Here is a 16,894-nt window from a genome sequence, read left to right as displayed (position 1 = left end):
GCGACAGAAACTTGTCAAGCATTGACTCAAAGTCTTCACTTGGAAAGGGACAAAGTGCGGGGTCTCGAGTCTCGTCTCAATGAGTTGTATCCAGCTATTGATTCATTGTTACAGCGGTTGAACCAAGACAAGCAGAGGCCTGGATGTGTCGGTGACAAGGGGACAATGGAGCCTTTTTTGCTAGAGAACCAACGTCAACGAGAGTTGATCAATTGTCTTCAGACTCTACTCCATGTGCGTGAGCAGACTGTGCATGACCTTCAGGCTACTCTAGACCAGTTGTCTCAACGACTCCCCAAAGGCAACACAGGTCAAGGTGGGCTATTTAGGTCTTCTGTTTGTTCGTCGGAAGAATCGCACGTCGAAATCATCACGGATGCACCTTCCACCAGGAGCTGAGCTATTAAAAATGGATTTTGCGTGCTGCGTCAGGCTCCTCAGTTTCAGTTATTCCGAGTTTGTTTAAGTAGTAGTTTTTCTACGTAGTACTTTTTCTTCGATCACTGGTAGCCTAAGTAAAAGTCTCGACTCGACCCAAAAAGAGTCTGATAGCACCATATTGCTTCGGATGCGAAGGCACCGCGTCTTGACCCTTCAGTCAATATATGGTAGGAAAAGAAATAGCGTTTCATTCGATGGCCAGCGCGTCAGGGGTTCCAGTAGGACAGCTACGCCCCCATTCCTGGAGGCGAGTATTGATCGTGCGGCCGGTGACCTCACGTCCATGAACATCAAACAGCACGGTAGAGATATCTTCGCCTGTCTTTCCGAGGAGGACAACATCAGTAATTTGCTGGCGATAGGGATTAAGGGGGATTTCAGGCCTCATTCTGGACAGGGTATACGACGATGAGGGATACGGCAATGAGGGATACGGCAATGAGCGATATAGAGATGAAGGATATAGAGATGAAGGATATAGAGATGAAGGATACAGAGATGAAGGATACAGAGACGAGGATACAGAGACGAGGATACAGAGACGAGGATACAGAGATGAGGATACAGAGACGAGGATACAGAGACGAGGATACAGAGATGAGGATACAGAGACGAGGATACAGAGATGAGGATACGGCGATGAGGATACGGCGATGAGGATACGGCGATGAGGTAAATGAGGGAGCAAGGTTCAATGCGAGAGAGAAGTTTGGGGTATCCCTAGACACTAAATCAGATTAGGCAAGGGCGGTAGGTTAGGCGGTCAAATTTTCAAATTTCCTGAGATGCACCCACGGCCGCCGTACGCCCACTACAATTGGAACCCTACTCTATGAGTCATACGGCGATTCTGACACAGTGTCGCGGTTGGGATGGGGCCGCAGCAACAAGGATCAGCAGCCAATGAACACCGAACAGCTGGTAACATTGTAGCAGCACTACTTCGGTGTGTCCCTGGGCTGACCAATTCACAATTGGATAGATAGACATATCCAGGGGGTTTGCCAGGATTTGGCTGTAGATAACTAACTAGAGGCAGATGTTTTAATAATTGAATCAAACCGAGAGGCCCCTGTCGGACTCTCTATACGGCGAAACCTGCGGGCGGAACTTGACATATTCTCATAGTAGGCGGTATATTCAAGCAGAAACCTCTTTCTCAGGTGACACCCATAGCCCTAAAAACCGTCCTACACGCTTTCCAGGCCCGAAAGGTGCCAATAGCAGCAGGTTAGGCTGGGTTATTTACAAGAAATACAAAATCAACTCTAGTTGATCAATAGAGTGAGTGAGTGACTTGGACATGATGATGCAATAGACTATATCGAGCGAGTATAAATTGTCCAAAGTAGCACGAGAGTTGGTAGATCTCTAGCAGCCGGACTGGGGTACATAACTATCAGGAACAGTGTCGCAAGTAGCAGCTGGGCTGGGGTACATAACTATCAGGAACAGTGTCGCAACGTTTTACGTGATCAGCATTGTACCCACATTGTTTTCCTACGGAATCTCAGCTACACAGAAGATTGATGAATTGCAGAAATTGATACAATACTTATTTTCGCCCCAAGTCAGGTAAAAGCTTCCTTTGCGCTCTTCGGTCAGTTCTATCAAGTCTCTACTAGCTTTGAGGCAAAATGGGAATTTTCGCAGATCTGCCCTTCGAGTTATTGAGATTGATTGTTGTCAATCTCGATTACTGCTCCCTGAAATCTTTTTCTCTCGTGAATAAAGGTTGCCGATCGATCAGCATCTCTGATATTTTCCATACATTCAAAGTCGAGTTCTCAGAACAAGGGATGATAAAGCTAGAGGGACTAGCAATTTCATCTCTGGCACAATGCGTGAAAGTACTCCATTATGATGCATCAGAGTTGGTCGATCCGTGTATGTGCCTCTAAAGCTCTTGATCCAGCTCCTTACTCATCTTTCCAGTAATCCAGTATTGGGACTATTTTTCTGCCTGTATTTATACACCACAGGAATATACCAGAGATCAGGAGGATTTCCGGTGGGAGCTCCGAGGAAAGCAATTTTCCTATAAGGCAATCTTTGTCTATTTCAGAGGTCTTGCAAGAGCTCAGAGTTTACTCCTGGAAGACCGGACTGATGTCAAAGTGTTTGAGGAATCACTTCGGCATCTATCAAACCTCAATACTATCAGACTCTCATTTCATGGAGCAAAGGAAGATCAACTTCTTTGGTTCTCCAATCGCGTATTTGTTGGGGAATCCCTTCTCACTCACCTTGAGACAATACTCAGGGGCATTGCTGCAGCTCAGGCTGCAGGAATAATCTTGAAGTATATCGAGATTGATGGAATGCATTCCAAGCTGACCACTGTGGATGACAGTATGCTGGAAGTCGCCACATGTGCTTTAGCAGATGTCGAGAGCTTGACGCTGATTGACAGTCCGGGTTTATTGGATTTCATGTCCCATGTCCCTTTACCTTCACTGCGGCGGCTTGAATTAGCAAAGTGTTGGCTTGTAAGCCTGAATTTGAAAAAATTCTTGAAAGCCCAAGACGGGAGAGTACTGCATGCATATTTCAAAGACAAGAATCAATTGTACCATGAAACATGGAACACGGGTGACGACTCAGAACTGAAAGCTTTGTCAGAATCCTTTGTCTGCTCTGGGAATATTGGATTGCAAGATTGTCTTTTACTTACAGGAGATTGTATATGAACATCTGTCGAGAATAGTGGGTCATGGCATGTATATACACTAGCCAAGATATGCCTTAGCGCATGTTGAGTTTTTCCCCACTCGGTAAGCGAGACACACAGTGTCTCGTTCCCGATGGGTCGTTTTCGAGTCCTCAATCAACTCTATTCATTCATTTTGGTTTGATTTCCCTTGGCTTCTCTAGATTCTATCAGATACACATTCCGCTGTGGCTCTCACTTTCACATCATCCAATTTAATGGAAAATTTACGGTGAATTTCACTGCGATATTGCGAAAGTCTCAAGATAGATATAGATAGGTAATACTGCGACACTGGAATTAGGTCGCACATGAAGTAGGTCGCAATATATAAAACGGCTGGGACGCTCACCATTGACCTCTGATTTTGACCGAGATGGACGGACAAATTCAGCTTTTGGGTAATAAGAAGCGTGCTTCTTGGCGATCACTTTGCCGAAAGCAACTCGCTGATCATATATGTAAGTTTCAGAGACTTTGAAACCTGACTTACTAACAACTCCGATTAGTTGAGAGACTTCAAATTATAGTAGACCCCGCGGAGGTTCGATTGAAGACAGATAACGAATGTCCCTATGCATGGCAGGTAGAAGATCCATCTATCGAGCATCTCTTTCAGAAGCATATGAGTAAACACTCGTTAGGGGGCTATATGCTGCTTCACCGCGAGGTGGGCCACAAATTTCATGCAATTCCTACAAAAGTAATTGGAGTGGCCCCTCAAAGGAAATTAGCAAGCTCATGGGAATTTATAGTGCAAGAAAGACCAGACGGAGCTTGATACTGTTGCCCATATGCGAGCTGAAAACCTCAGTCTCGTGGAGAAACTAAGGGCATCCGAAGATAAAGCATCTCGTTACGAGGAGGCTGCAACACAAGCTGAGGCCGAGATCAAAGACAAAAATACAATGATTCGGGAAGCACAGGCTACCATAAATCTTCACCAGCAAGATATCTTGAACTGGATGGCTGTTGCCGAGTGGTATCAGACCAAATGTTTCCAGTGTTCGAATGTGCTAGGACAAATGATGGCATTTTTACAAGACACCGCATCTGAGAACGAGTGAATGCGGGCTTTTCTCACGGCTTCATGTTTCATTGCTATTACATGTCTATACTTCAAAGTTACACTGGTGACCTGTACGGGATGGGTCGAATTCATCTTCACCACTGCACACAGGGATTTATTACCTACGAACCCTCTTTTGAAACAGGCTATACCTAGTACAGTCACTCCTCCCCTGAGCCACTGTATCTTTCCATTCTACGGCGACTGATCGGAAATGCGCAAAGCGACTACCGAACAGTCGCTCAGTGGGCTGGCAACCACTCTCTTCCAGTAGAGCTGTCGGCAGGCCTGACAGTAATCCCGCATAGCAACATATACATAGAGCAAGCTACATCGGGAAAATGGATACATCATCATCATCATCATCATCATCATCATCAATGGAGATGGGTGTCTACTACGTGTAGCAAATACTTTCCTTTATAAGACGGTAGTCGCCACACTAGCAAACATAGGTCCTAGGTACCCAAATTCCAAGGCTTCCCACCGCAAAGGTCTCTTGAATGGAACCACTCATACTCAGTGTCTACCTTTACTTCCCATCCTCTTTTAATGCAAACATATAGACTATACGTATCCGATCCTTGGACTGGAATATTACCTAGCTGCGATATTTGCCCTCGAAATGACAACAAATGCGATGCCGTTGCACATAACCCTAATTCCATGATACGATAACCCAAATCCGACTGTGAACACCGCATGGTTGATTTGTTTTGTAGCTTAGCCAATTACAGTCCGTCCCGAAACTGGTGCAACCACCTACACTCTTCTATTATTTTTCTAGTCTTGATTACCAGTTCACGCTAGTACTTATTAGTAGTTTTTCCGCAACACCACTGCCAATGGGTATTGTAATGTTCCTTACGTAGAGTACCTGCCGTCAAGCTAGGGTGTATTTACTTGTAATGTTACAACACACCTCACACATCCATGCCCCACCATAATGCTGGTTAATTGTATGCCAGCCTCCACAAAAACGAGCCGAACCTACTATTATGTCATCCAATTTCTGACATGTGATGATAATGCGGGGTCAACTTTCGTAGGCAAGAATCCGTCAGCAATTCTTCATCATTGATCACAAACGAATAATTTGATCCCGCTTTTGGTCGAGAAAGAAATCGTACTTCAGGAATCCAATGCAGAACATCAGCTTCGACAAAGCTTGTGCAATGGAGCTTTTGCAGTGTACCCACCCTTTTCTTGAGGAAAGAGGTCTTTCTAAACACTCAGGGGCCGAATCCCCCAGTGCTCTGGTCCCCTCCTTCGGGTGTGGGACAAATTCTCTGGCAGTCACACAGATCAATCAGGAAGAATGCAGGCTCGTTTGCCTAGGGAGCGGTTGGGCTCACAAGAAAGCCGAAAAGAATACCTAGCCAAACACGCCGACTATCGAAGATGGGAGCCGACACCATTCATATCATTTTCTGCGTCTGCATCGGGTTTATTAAGGTTTCTGTCCAGGCGGAAGGGGCCAAGCTTCCCTAGAACACTTACGGCTATAAATCCAAACGTTCGTATCGCCTACGGTCTACCAATGGTCGAAATGGAATCAGAATTGAAACATTATGAAGTGCAAGACCCATATGGGAGGGCTTGTTCTTATTACAAAGATGAGTATCTTTGTCTTTGGGAGGTTACGCCCGATGAGGTTGTAGCACACTGGGACTGGGACGTCCTTGTTGAAAATGATCATTGGTACGAGGACGAGATACTACCGGCATTCAGGGAGCATAACGATCGCTTCTTGCGCAGAAGTCGAGTCAAATCGACGTTTGATATGTCAACACTTGAAAGTGCTTTGCGCAGTATGCTCCCTGACTCAAGCGACAGAGACGAACTATCTGGGTCGGACCTGGACCATTCAAGCCACTTGGACCCATTATCCAATGAGGATTGGTATCCCTCGAGCGAGGAAGAAAATTGGCAGTTCGAAGACGATTATTGGGACACGGACGATGAAGCAGAGGAGTCCAACGCAATTGATGATGCATATAAGATTCTAGAAGGCGACTGGTGAAAGACGATCCTTGCAGAACAAGAAATGGCAGATATTAAGTTGCCAGGTGTTATGCCTTACCTTCTCGCCTAGCCCTTAATGTAGTCGGTCTATTAACATGATTGTGTTAGCTTCCGCCATATCGGTAAACAGCGTCAAGCAGAGAGAGCTGTAGCTAGTAGGCTGATTATTATGATAAGCGGGATCATGAGTAATTTGCAGGTACAGTACGCAAGTAATGTAAGAAATTATTTTGCAAGGTCTGGCGCCAATCAAGACCCTCGGCCCATCACTTGGACTTAGGAGCGGCGGGGGGAAATGTCAGGTCGCTAGATCCTGGAGGCAATCCATAGTTAATGTGTTTGACATGTCTGCATTGCCATAAATAAATCTAGTACCTTAGTTGGCCAATACAGTGATGAAACAAGGCACCGTTTGTATTGAAAGTAAATATTAGTATCGAGGGTGATACAGGAATATTGATGTTCCGGATCTATTCCTAATGTATTTTAGTGTCTCTTGGCGCTGGGCCTAGAGAATCACTCGAAGAGTGGACACGGTTGCACCGGTTTCGCAACGTACTGTATCATAGTTCCTGGCCTGCAACATAGTTCCTGGCCTGCAGCATAGTTCCTGGCCTGCAGCATAGTTCCTGGCCTGCAGCATAGTTCCTGGCCTGCAGCATAGTTCCTGGCCTGCAGCATAGTTCCTGGCCTGCAGCATAGTTATTGGCCTGCAGCATAGTTCCTGGCCTGCAGCATAGTTCCTGGCCTGCAGCAAAGCTTTCAGGCATAGCATTGTGCATGAAACCCGCAGCCTCGCACAGGTGTGTATATCCACCGCCGCGGCATCAAAACTCGTATAAATCTAGTACGCTTTCTTCGAACTGAACGGTATAAACTCTGTTCAGAAAAAAAGAACGATTTATTGACCATGTCTAAGAAGTCGAGAGAGAAAAAGAAGGCTCAGAAGGCCCAGAGAAACGCCCGTGATATCCAAACACCTGCACCTACGGAAGTGGGCTCCGAACACGAATCCCAACAAAGTGATTCCTCGAGAGCACAAGAACTGAGGCCAAAAGCTAGTCGAGATACGAATGGCAAAGCTCCTGAACGAAGGGCGAGATTTGCTAGAAGTCCAACCCGCGAAGGTGACTTTGCCACAAATGCGACTGATTACGAATCAAATGGCGAAACGGATCTCGAACTCAGCGATGCTTCTGATCAATCTGCCCCCATTGAACACAAATTAGAGCCACTGAGCCGCTGGGTCAAGAACGTCATTCGAAGGGAAACAGCGAAACAGTCGGAAAGAATGGTTGAGGAGTTCTTCACATCCAGCACCCCTATGTACCAAGAATGTCAAGAATTCTTTCAAAAGCTAAATCAACACATTCGAGGGGCCAACAGCGAGCATTCTGTCATCGACCTTGATACTGGTACTATTCCCGAGACTGGCTACAATACCCTATGCCACGCCTGGCAGCAAGCAGCAAAGAAGTCAGCCGAAAGTCTCTCCCCAGAAGAGTTTTGGGAGGCTTTCAATGAGACCCATAGACTTATAAGAATCTTCAACAAACGACATTATCTTCCCAAGACTTGGAATATCAGTGAAGCGTGGGCCGAGCAACAGATCAAGACACCAAATCCCAGGATTGAGGAAGATACCAGCTCCACTTCTGATAGTGGCGACATCCAGTCTGACTCGGACCACGATCAACTCCCAGCCGGTCACGAGTCTAGTGACGAATCTAGTACCGAATCAGACATTGAGATTGGTAGTGATAAGCCCACAGGGCTTGATGCATTAGAAGCGAGGACCTTAAAACAGCAACGCCAATTGGACTCGGCCAAAGTATTGTATTGGTGGCCCAAAGGTACTGGCTCCCAGATCTTCGTGCGCTACGGAAGTAAATCCACACCGATCTATCGCATTCGTGCTGGGTCACATGAGAGTTACAACCCAAGTCGGGTAGAGCGCGTCTTGACCATGACTCGCGGAACCGCTAAAGTGGCCGGGGTCAGGAACGGGCTTCGTGAAGAATTTTGGAAATACAAGCGAAGAGATGTAGAAGACTTCATTGGTATCGGTTGGAAGGTCGAAGGTGACGATGAGCAGGGGGTTTATCCTCTTGACTTACTCCTGCCCGCTAAAGGCATAACCTATCCACAAACTCGGATTCTTGTCAAATGGAAAGACGGCATTTATACCCTGGAAGGGCGATCCTTCATTCGCCGTATCACAAACGGCTCAACTTTGGACGGCGATAGGGTAATTTATCAAAAGGCTGAAGAACTAGAGACTGCCTACCGCAAGAAGCATTTGTTGTATGATATCGAAGACGATGATATTGATCCCGAAAGCGACGGCTCAACTCAGCCGATAGCGACTCGCAACAGAAGATACCGTAGCGGACCTGCTCGCTACTCGAGTTCACGCAGCAGAAGGAACCACATTGTGGCCAGTAGCGATGAAGAGAACGATGTCTCTACGCAGTCGAGACAAACCCGCGACAGAAGATACCTTAGCGAACCTGCTCGCTACTCGAACCCACGCAGCCAAAACCCCAGGCACCGTAGCGAGCCTACTCGTTACTCGGATCCACGCAGCAGAAGGACAACAACCCCCTTTGACATTACCGATGAAGATAGCGACGTCATCCGCACCGTCTCAGCTGGCAGAGAGCCACGCAAGACACGTCGATACCAAACCAACCGCCGTGGAAGCACAGCATGATAAGCACCTATTTTGTGGTCCTGCTATGAGCCGGTCTCGAATAGCCCGGAAAGTTGTCTGCTCTGTGGTTCTGCTTTTGTTTCGTGATTTGCCGCATTAGGGTACCGAGACTCAAGTTCGCTGTCTTTCTCATGATCGTATTCCGCCTTACGCGTTGTTAGGGTTTCGCTTTATTTATCATTTGAGCTTACAGATTGCCAAATTCAGGCTATTTCCTAGATGATCGCAAGCTTCTTCATTCTTTTCGCTCTAACCATTAGCACCAAACGCTAGAGCCCAGAATGGGATACCGCGTGAGCGTTTTTAAACCCACTCGTCGTTAAAGCTAAAAGTATTCATTCTCATCTGTGTATCTCAGCTTCAAGTTCCACTTTCAACCCACTTTCCAAAATTTCCTTCCGGGAGCGGCAGTGGTCGTGGACCTTGATGATAGACATGCACAGCCAGATGGGAGATTCTGATACTTCCACCGTATATGCCGCAGAGCTTCGAGTCATTGAACTGGCGCTCATAATTGGGGGCGTGTTAGTGGGAAGCTGTACTCCACCGGTAGGCCAAGTTCGTACATCGCAATTACATCCTGGGGAAGGATGGCACTGGAAAGCACAGAACCATGGGTTGAGCAGGCGAAGAATGGAGCTGTCATCTTCGCGGACAGTCAAGCAGCGATGAGGACACCAAAGCGACCGCGAATTCCATCGGGACAGATCTACAAGACCCGCCTCCGTGGTAGAGGACACCACGCCCGGGCTAGAAAGCCATCGAGATCAGACGGGTGTTACAAGGGATGGGGTGACAACAAAAGCCTTGATGAGGACTGTCGCCCAAAATGAGGCCGGAGGAGTACTTGTTTCTGGTAGTAGTATTGTCCCTACAAATTGTCAGCTCTGGACAGTTCATTCTTGGTTAGAAATTTTACCGCGGTGCGTTTTACTGCATGGGCATCCTCGTCTATGTCGATGAAGCCCAGACTAGTTAGCGAGTTTGACTTAGCTCCGATAGGTACTAGTTGATGGAGGCAAGTCTTAACATCATCAAATGCATTATGTTCCCTTCACTCGGGATATGGAGCGACGGGATATGATAGTACTGTATCCGGATATTGATAATGATGACCATTGAAAACGTGCACCAGTATAGATTTCCCGATGAGACACTTTGTTGAAGCAAGGTCGCTCCTTGCCAAGACGCGCCATGTGATCGGACTTCGATGCCTGAGGCATCGTCGTCTCGGGGTGAGTAAGCTGTAAACAATCCAGACGCGCATATATCCCGTGCCGTGGCCGTGCCACTCCTCGCGCTAGGCGACGGGACCTGAACACCGTGTCGATTCTCAATCTACATCATTCAATTATCAGTTGAATAGTGCTTATACAAGGGATGGAAGAAACAGTTGCCGATCTTCGGCGTCAGCTTCAGGAAGAGAGACGGGCGCGAGAAGAGGCAGAGTTGCGACTGCAACCAAACACACTGTTTCGCCTTCTCGATCGCTGTCACCACTCCCTGTCGCAAGCGATCCAAGTCGAGACGGATGCGACTCTGACGACCCAGGGCGACGCGACCAACCCAGCCAATCGACTTTACCCCAAGCGCATAGTCCCTTGGCTTGACTTCCCCCAACTCCAAGAGCAAGTATGGAGGAAATTCGACCGCACGGCTGCCTTTACCTCGCGCCCCCTCTTCCCTTCTGATGATCAAATCGATTATGTCGTTAGGAATATTAGGAACAAGCCGATTTACTCAGAAGCGTCCCTTCGAAATTTTGAACGAGACACGGTGGATAACTTTGTTGAAATGATTATTGAGGCGCTGCGAGACGATGAACTTCGAGACGAGTTTCAAATCCAGGGCCGAGTCATCTTCTACGACCGCGCAAACCCATCGGAAATGTCGCTGGAGAATAGCCTGGAGCAAATGAACCTCCAGGACGTGCGGACGCCCCAACGCCTAGCGAATACCAGGCATGGAAGAGGCAGGGGAACGGGGAAGGGTGCCACACAGAGACAGACGAGGGCTGGTACTTCACGAAGACGCAATCGACGCGCCGATCAGTTTTGCGTGCACACTGTGGCCAACGAGCTACAAAAACCTGTGTATGCGGTGGAGTTCAAAGCGCCGCACAAAGTGACCATTCCCGAATTAGTGGCGGGTCTACATGAGATAGACCTGGCCCGAGATGTTATTAATCAGGAAGGCGACTCGTTTGAGTTTCATGCCACGCGACTTGTCGCTGCTGTGATCACTCAGGTCTTCTCATACATGATTGACAGTGGTGTTCAATACGGGTACATCTGCACTGGGGAGGCCTTTGTTTTCCTCCATATTCCGACGGATCCCACAGTTGTCCAATATTTCTTGTGCGTCCCGAATCAAGACGTGCAGGCAGAGGATGAGCGCCGTCTGCACCGGACCGCAATAGGTCAGGTGCTTGCATTCACTCTCCAAGCACTCGCCGCCGATGCTCCACTTCAAGAGTGGCACGATACAGCAAGGAACCTTTCGACTTGGGAGATAGAATATTTGGATGTCTTGCGAGATATTCCCGAAACGGTTCGCAGAGAGCCGCCGGCCTCCAATTATTTGCCCTCGAAGTGGAAACCATATCCGAAAACCCACAACACACGCTCTCGAGCGCGCTGTCAACCAGAGTTATCCACTCCAAAACGTTCGTCGAGTGAAGGCAGCGGCAGTGATGAGGAATCGCCTTCACCTTCTACCACGGCAGCCGTGCGCAGTCGCTCGAGTCGTGACCAAGGCAAAAAGCATCAACCGACTGGCGGACGCGGGAGGACACAATCAGGCCGGGACTCTCGAAAGCACAGACAGACTACACGACCCTACTGCACTATGGCCTGCATCCGAGGTATAATCAACCGGGAACCTCTAGATAAGGGGTGCCCCAACCTCCAAGATCACTTGCAACATTCTAGTGATCAGAGACATTCGATGGGCCCGCAAGAGTTCACGCGCAGGCTACACCGTCAGCTCGTACGGAATCGCAATGAGGGATTTGAACCACTGCACGTCTGTGGCCGGACGGGCTATCTCGTGAAAGCGACCATGTTATCTCACGGATACACTGTGGTCATCAAGGCTACTACGGCAGAGAAGCAGCGTGTCCTTCAAACCGAAGTGGATAATTACCGCCACCTCCGAAGCTTGCAGGGTCAGCAGATTCCCGTCTGTCTTGGGGCCTTTAAACCGCGGGTCACATATTGGTACCACGGCGAATTAATGGCGCAGATGATGATCCTGAGCTGGTCTGGAATCCGGCTTCAGCGTGTGGTTAATGACGATAATTCCGGTTTCTTCGACAAGGAGCGCAAGAAAGCTCTGGCCGTGCTCCGATCACACGGAGTTGTCCACAACGACATCGAATGGCGCAATACGCTGTGGGATGAACTAAGTGGCCGCATGGTTATCATTGACTTGGAGGATGTGAAATGGTTGAAGCGGCCGCGGGCCCTTGAACCGATTTCTGGGAACACAAGTCGTGTTCATCGCGCCGGGGCGGAGAAAAGCAGGAAAAGGCTCCCGTCCAGCTCAACTGCTGTCTGCACATAATGGTCCACTGGTGTATGGACAGACTCTGTTAGTTGACTTGTTGGGTATGCACTGTCGGGTCAAGGAGTGGACGCCATCAAATCTGCACTTCTTATGGCTATACATGCGGACGGAGGTCTCATGAATCGCTTGTATATCGAGCGGGCGTTGATCATTGACTTTCACTGCTCTACCTTCGAGCTCCGGCCAACCTCACAACCACCACGACACTACGGACAACTATGTCGAGCAGAGCGAAGAGACGTGAAACGTCTGCGCGCGCGTTGAGTCTTCCTATAGTCTGTGCTTAATTCTCCTGGTTAGCGATTCCATGATGCATGATAATGTACCGTTCTTGATTTTACATAGAACTGGGCACGCTGGTGACCTTCGCCTGATCCAGCAACGTAGGTAATGGTGTTTTTTTCTTATTAGAGGTGTGAGTAAAGAGCCATCGAAAGACTACGGTAAATGCCTGCTCCTAGACATACATCGACTCAACTCGACTCTCTTGACCGAACTGCTCTGAGAGAGTTTCACTCGATTCCGCCGCCATTTCCAAATAGATGCTTGTAGCCCAATGGCCTCCATCCATTGTGGCAAGCGCATGCGCAATAGAAGTAAGGTTCTTCAACTTTCTGCATTTCGTTATTGTATGTACATGATCATAACGGATCAGCCTTCCAGCGCCCCACTGAGCTTGAATATTATAAAAACAGAATCGAAGTCCGGATTGAAGGTCTGTGTGGCAATGTTTTCGCACTTCGGAGTTCCAATCCAAGATATGACGTAGTAGGACCTCAACCAAGCTTGAGTCCTCGGTATCACTTTGGCGGTGGAAGCGGAACCACCGGCCTTTTCATGCCTGTCGTATCGTACGCGCCACGGCTGTAAGTCTCAGATTAGCTTAGTCCGAAATGGCCCAAGCATAGAGCCTACCTAGGATTGGACATTATCCCTTTAGGACAAATCATAGCTCGCCTCTTCGCTTTTCAGTCTATGCAAGGATTTATCTCTATTGAGGAAGCCAAATTAGCTTAGATAAAGATAGAGCTCGCGGATATGTATACCCTGCCTAGGTGGCGCGATTATGAAGTAATAGAAGGCAGTAGAGCGTACACAAGGTAAGACTAAACCAGATCACAAGTAACCTTGAACTATACCAGCTAGGTCACAAGGAGGATTATAAAAGTTAGCCTTGAGGTATTTATATATCAGAAGCTAGAACTGAGTTCCAGAGCAAGCATTCGGCTGATTCGTTCTCAACAGTCAATATGATAGATCTATTCCTGTCTGTATACACGACTACGAGGAGTACAGGGATCCAGCTGGTGCCCCTTCACAGAATTGCAACATCCGGGCAGGGCTCTTCAGCCGATAGGCAATGGGTGTTACCAAACCCTTCCTTTTCAGGCCGAATCCTCCAGAATCCTGAATGAGGGTACTAGTACATCCAGACTGTCATCGAACTGCAATGGCTCTGGAAAGCACAAAACCGTGGGCTTAACAGGCGAGGAATGGAATGGTGAGCGAGCTATATCGGGCAAATGAATTTCTCTCTCTCTCTGTTATGATTGTACATCATCGCCCCGAAATGCGGAGACCCTTTTACCTCGACCAACAGAGCGATATTCAAAATCCCTGGCTATGGAAATGCTGTCAGATGAGGAAGTTGGAAAGCAGAGCTCGGTTTGGTGGGGTCTTACTCGATGCTGAATTTTTTGAACCCTTTCTGGCGCCATGGCAATTGGGTCTTTCTCAGAAGATGATTTTGCCATTGTGGGAACCAATACCCCTCGCGTCCAATTCAACGGTCTCCCCTCGGATAGGAAGATGGACCTGTGGAGGTATAGTGGGAAGAACCAGTATTTCCGAATGTGAGGTACCCCTTGAGTGTGAATATTGTTCTTCGAGCCCTGTTTACCGAGAACATGCGAGTAAGGAGACAGTATCGGCCATCAGATTCTGGAAGACCACTCACCAGCAAATTGGCCAGAGCGCGACTTCGCCTCTATTTGCTTTGGATTTTTGAAGTCGCGTGTAGACTTGGGATTATCCAGTCCATATACGACGGCTCCAGTGGACGCATGTGTGCTCGTAATGTCCGGGATGACTTCTCTCGAATTCTCGTAGGTACATAGTTCTTCGTCCCCGCCCCAAAAAGAAGTGTCATCATTGCTCAAGAAAATGGATCTTATCCAGGTTGGAAGGACCGTTCGCAGGGAGATAGACAGGCAGATCATGACAAGGTTGACAAGATCACGGTAAACAATATCATGAAGCTGAACAGTTTTAGATAAAATCTTGTACCATTTTACAAATGCGTATAAAGAAGCTTCTCCAGTAGTATCTACCCCGCTTATTATACTTTAGCAGCAGACACGACTCTCTGAAGTTTCGAGAATAATCATACCGAACAATGGCGAGTGAGAAGCCACACATTTCCTGCGCTTCAATGCGAATTCACCTTCGGGACTAGTCTTGAAGGAACAACACGGCAGAAGTCTGCTCCTCCTTCGATCTATCTATTGCAGGTCCGCAGAAATGCCGCGAGCTAGGACTATGGCTAGGCCTAGATTAGACAATATACTATTAGTACTTCCTGGGGATCCCTTAGGGATCCTAGTCTGCCAAACTTGCATGCTGCACCATATTTCGTTGATTGAATCGGACGTGTACCCATTCAAGGAAATTGATCCCACGATGTTGCTATCAGGGGATGTCAAAATACCAGGTTTACTTGTGATAAGACACTCGCAGACTATCCAGATATTGAATATTGATAACCATTGAAAACGTGCACCAGCATAAATGTCCCGATGAGACACTTTGTTGATGCAAGGTCGCTCCTTGCCAAGACACGCCATGTGATAGGACTTGTTTTCGGGGGCCGAACGGCACTAGTACACAGTAACTATGTATCGGAGAAGACAAGTGGAAGAAAATCTCAATATCCAGATACTGTACACTGCCATCCACCCTGCCATTCACTCTGCCATCCACCCTGCCATCCACCCTGCCATCCACCCTGCCATCCACCCTGCCATCCACCCTGCCATCCACCCTGCCATCCACCCTGCCATCCACCCTACCATCCACCCTGCCATCCACCCTGCCATCCACCCTGCCATCCAGTAGTCCAACACACAATGACACAGAACTCCTGCACACCATATCTTCCAAGACACTACTTAGTTACTACTAGACTTGAACAAACTAAAGCTTAGACTGCAGCATCAAAAGTTCAGAACCTCAGGTAGATTTTGTATGTGTTGAGTGTTTCCGGCGTTTTACACACGTGAGCGCATTGATTACTCATGCCAAAACCCGTGTCCTGGATCACTGTGGAATTTCCGGTATCGGGCAAGACCGCACGAACGGAAAAAGAACTCGAGGATGGATTGTCATTGAGCGCGCTACAAAGGATTCTTCAAACATGCATGCTGTTCCTCGGTATGTGTAGCAGTCGGCGTTGCAATTATGTCACCCGGAAGGCTGATGTGGAGTTGCAGCCACCAGTTGAAGAGCAAAAGGTTGCGTGACACTTGAGCATATCCATCAAGTCAAGAACCTATCATGTACATATATCAATCCATCCACTACATCCACTCCTTCCTCCTTCCTCCTTTCATGCCTTCTGCTCGTGGCCTGATGGCAGTAGGTTTCCGTGTCGAAAGACTTGTAGTTGCCGCACTATCAGGTGTATCTTGAACATGTTCATTCTGCGAGATCGCTGCTTCTGATCTCGCTCTTAATCTCCAATCCAGGTATCTCAGTTGTTTTTGGTATATATCAACCACGTGGTCGTTGCAGTTGTTGTTGGACTCTTTCCCAAGTATGTGCCGACGAGCGATGTCTGAGACCGTCTCCCAGTCAGTTTTCGGTGACTGAAATTCTCCAGTTTCTATATTGGGAGCTGCGCGCAAACTAAATCTTCTAATATGTTAGATGTGTCTTGCCGGCTATTGGTGAGACACTAACAGATATTGTGGCACTCCCTTGCAACTATTTTCTGTTATTATGGAAACGATGCTCGAATGATGGGAACACTCACCGGATAATCCAGACACCGCCAATCCGCGGGTTCTGCATGATTGCCTGCAACACACAAGAGGTGTGGAATACCCCAGGTAGCCATTCTTTGTTGTCATCTGAACACCTCAATGCGTTGCCGTGGATGGTCATCTGAACCATTTGTCCTTCTCCGCCGGCGATAAATGGAAGATCACCTTGGGCTGTAGGAATCTGCAGCTGCATATTCCAAAATTCCATAATCTCGACCATAATAGGGCGCTCTCCTATGTCTGCTTCTGATAGATCATGGGCTGTGGATAATACCTCGCAGGAGATCCCCTCTGAGTTAGGGTCGTCCATGGTGCAGCGTGTGGACGAC

General features: G+C 47.9%; 6 protein-coding genes across 6 annotated transcripts; 4 read left to right on the top strand and 2 right to left on the bottom strand.

Annotated features, from left to right (window-relative positions):
- Nucleotides 1-628: 628 nt before the first annotated feature.
- Nucleotides 629-829, bottom strand: N7515_010221 (uncharacterized protein; the record flags this gene model as incomplete). Its single annotated transcript, XM_056670964.1, has 1 exon — nt 629-829. The coding sequence occupies one exon, from the start codon at nt 827-829 to the stop codon at nt 629-631; it is 201 nt and encodes a 66-aa protein (XP_056517337.1).
- A 2,698-nt stretch (nt 830-3,527) lies between these two features.
- On the top strand, nt 3,528-4,218 carry N7515_010220 (uncharacterized protein; the record flags this gene model as incomplete). Its single annotated transcript, XM_056670963.1, has 3 exons — nt 3,528-3,612; nt 3,661-3,854; nt 3,907-4,218. 3 exons carry the CDS (start codon nt 3,528-3,530, stop codon nt 4,216-4,218), a joined length of 591 nt encoding a protein of 196 aa, XP_056517336.1.
- A 1,542-nt stretch (nt 4,219-5,760) lies between these two features.
- Nucleotides 5,761-6,243, top strand: N7515_010219 (uncharacterized protein; the record flags this gene model as incomplete). Its single annotated transcript, XM_056670962.1, has 1 exon — nt 5,761-6,243. One exon carries the CDS (start codon nt 5,761-5,763, stop codon nt 6,241-6,243), a length of 483 nt encoding a protein of 160 aa, XP_056517335.1.
- Nucleotides 6,244-7,155: 912 nt separating this feature from the next.
- Nucleotides 7,156-8,958, top strand: N7515_010218 (uncharacterized protein; the record flags this gene model as incomplete). Its single annotated transcript, XM_056670961.1, has 1 exon — nt 7,156-8,958. One exon carries the CDS (start codon nt 7,156-7,158, stop codon nt 8,956-8,958), a length of 1,803 nt encoding a protein of 600 aa, XP_056517334.1.
- A 1,380-nt stretch (nt 8,959-10,338) lies between these two features.
- N7515_010217 (uncharacterized protein) lies at nt 10,339-12,522 on the top strand (the record flags this gene model as incomplete). Its single annotated transcript, XM_056670960.1, has 1 exon — nt 10,339-12,522. The coding sequence occupies one exon, from the start codon at nt 10,339-10,341 to the stop codon at nt 12,520-12,522; it is 2,184 nt and encodes a 727-aa protein (XP_056517333.1).
- A 4,029-nt stretch (nt 12,523-16,551) lies between these two features.
- Nucleotides 16,552-16,875, bottom strand: N7515_010216 (uncharacterized protein; the record flags this gene model as incomplete). Its single annotated transcript, XM_056670959.1, has 1 exon — nt 16,552-16,875. The coding sequence occupies one exon, from the start codon at nt 16,873-16,875 to the stop codon at nt 16,552-16,554; it is 324 nt and encodes a 107-aa protein (XP_056517332.1).
- Nucleotides 16,876-16,894: the final 19 nt, after the last annotated feature.

Source organism: Penicillium bovifimosum (genome assembly GCF_028826915.1).
Source record: "Penicillium bovifimosum strain IBT 22155 chromosome Unknown utg000008l_segment0_segment0, whole genome shotgun sequence".
Classification (NCBI taxonomy): domain Eukaryota; kingdom Fungi; phylum Ascomycota; class Eurotiomycetes; order Eurotiales; family Aspergillaceae; genus Penicillium; species Penicillium bovifimosum.
The sequence above is the reverse complement of the archived record's forward strand: the minus strand, read 5'-3'. Positions and strand labels throughout refer to the sequence as shown.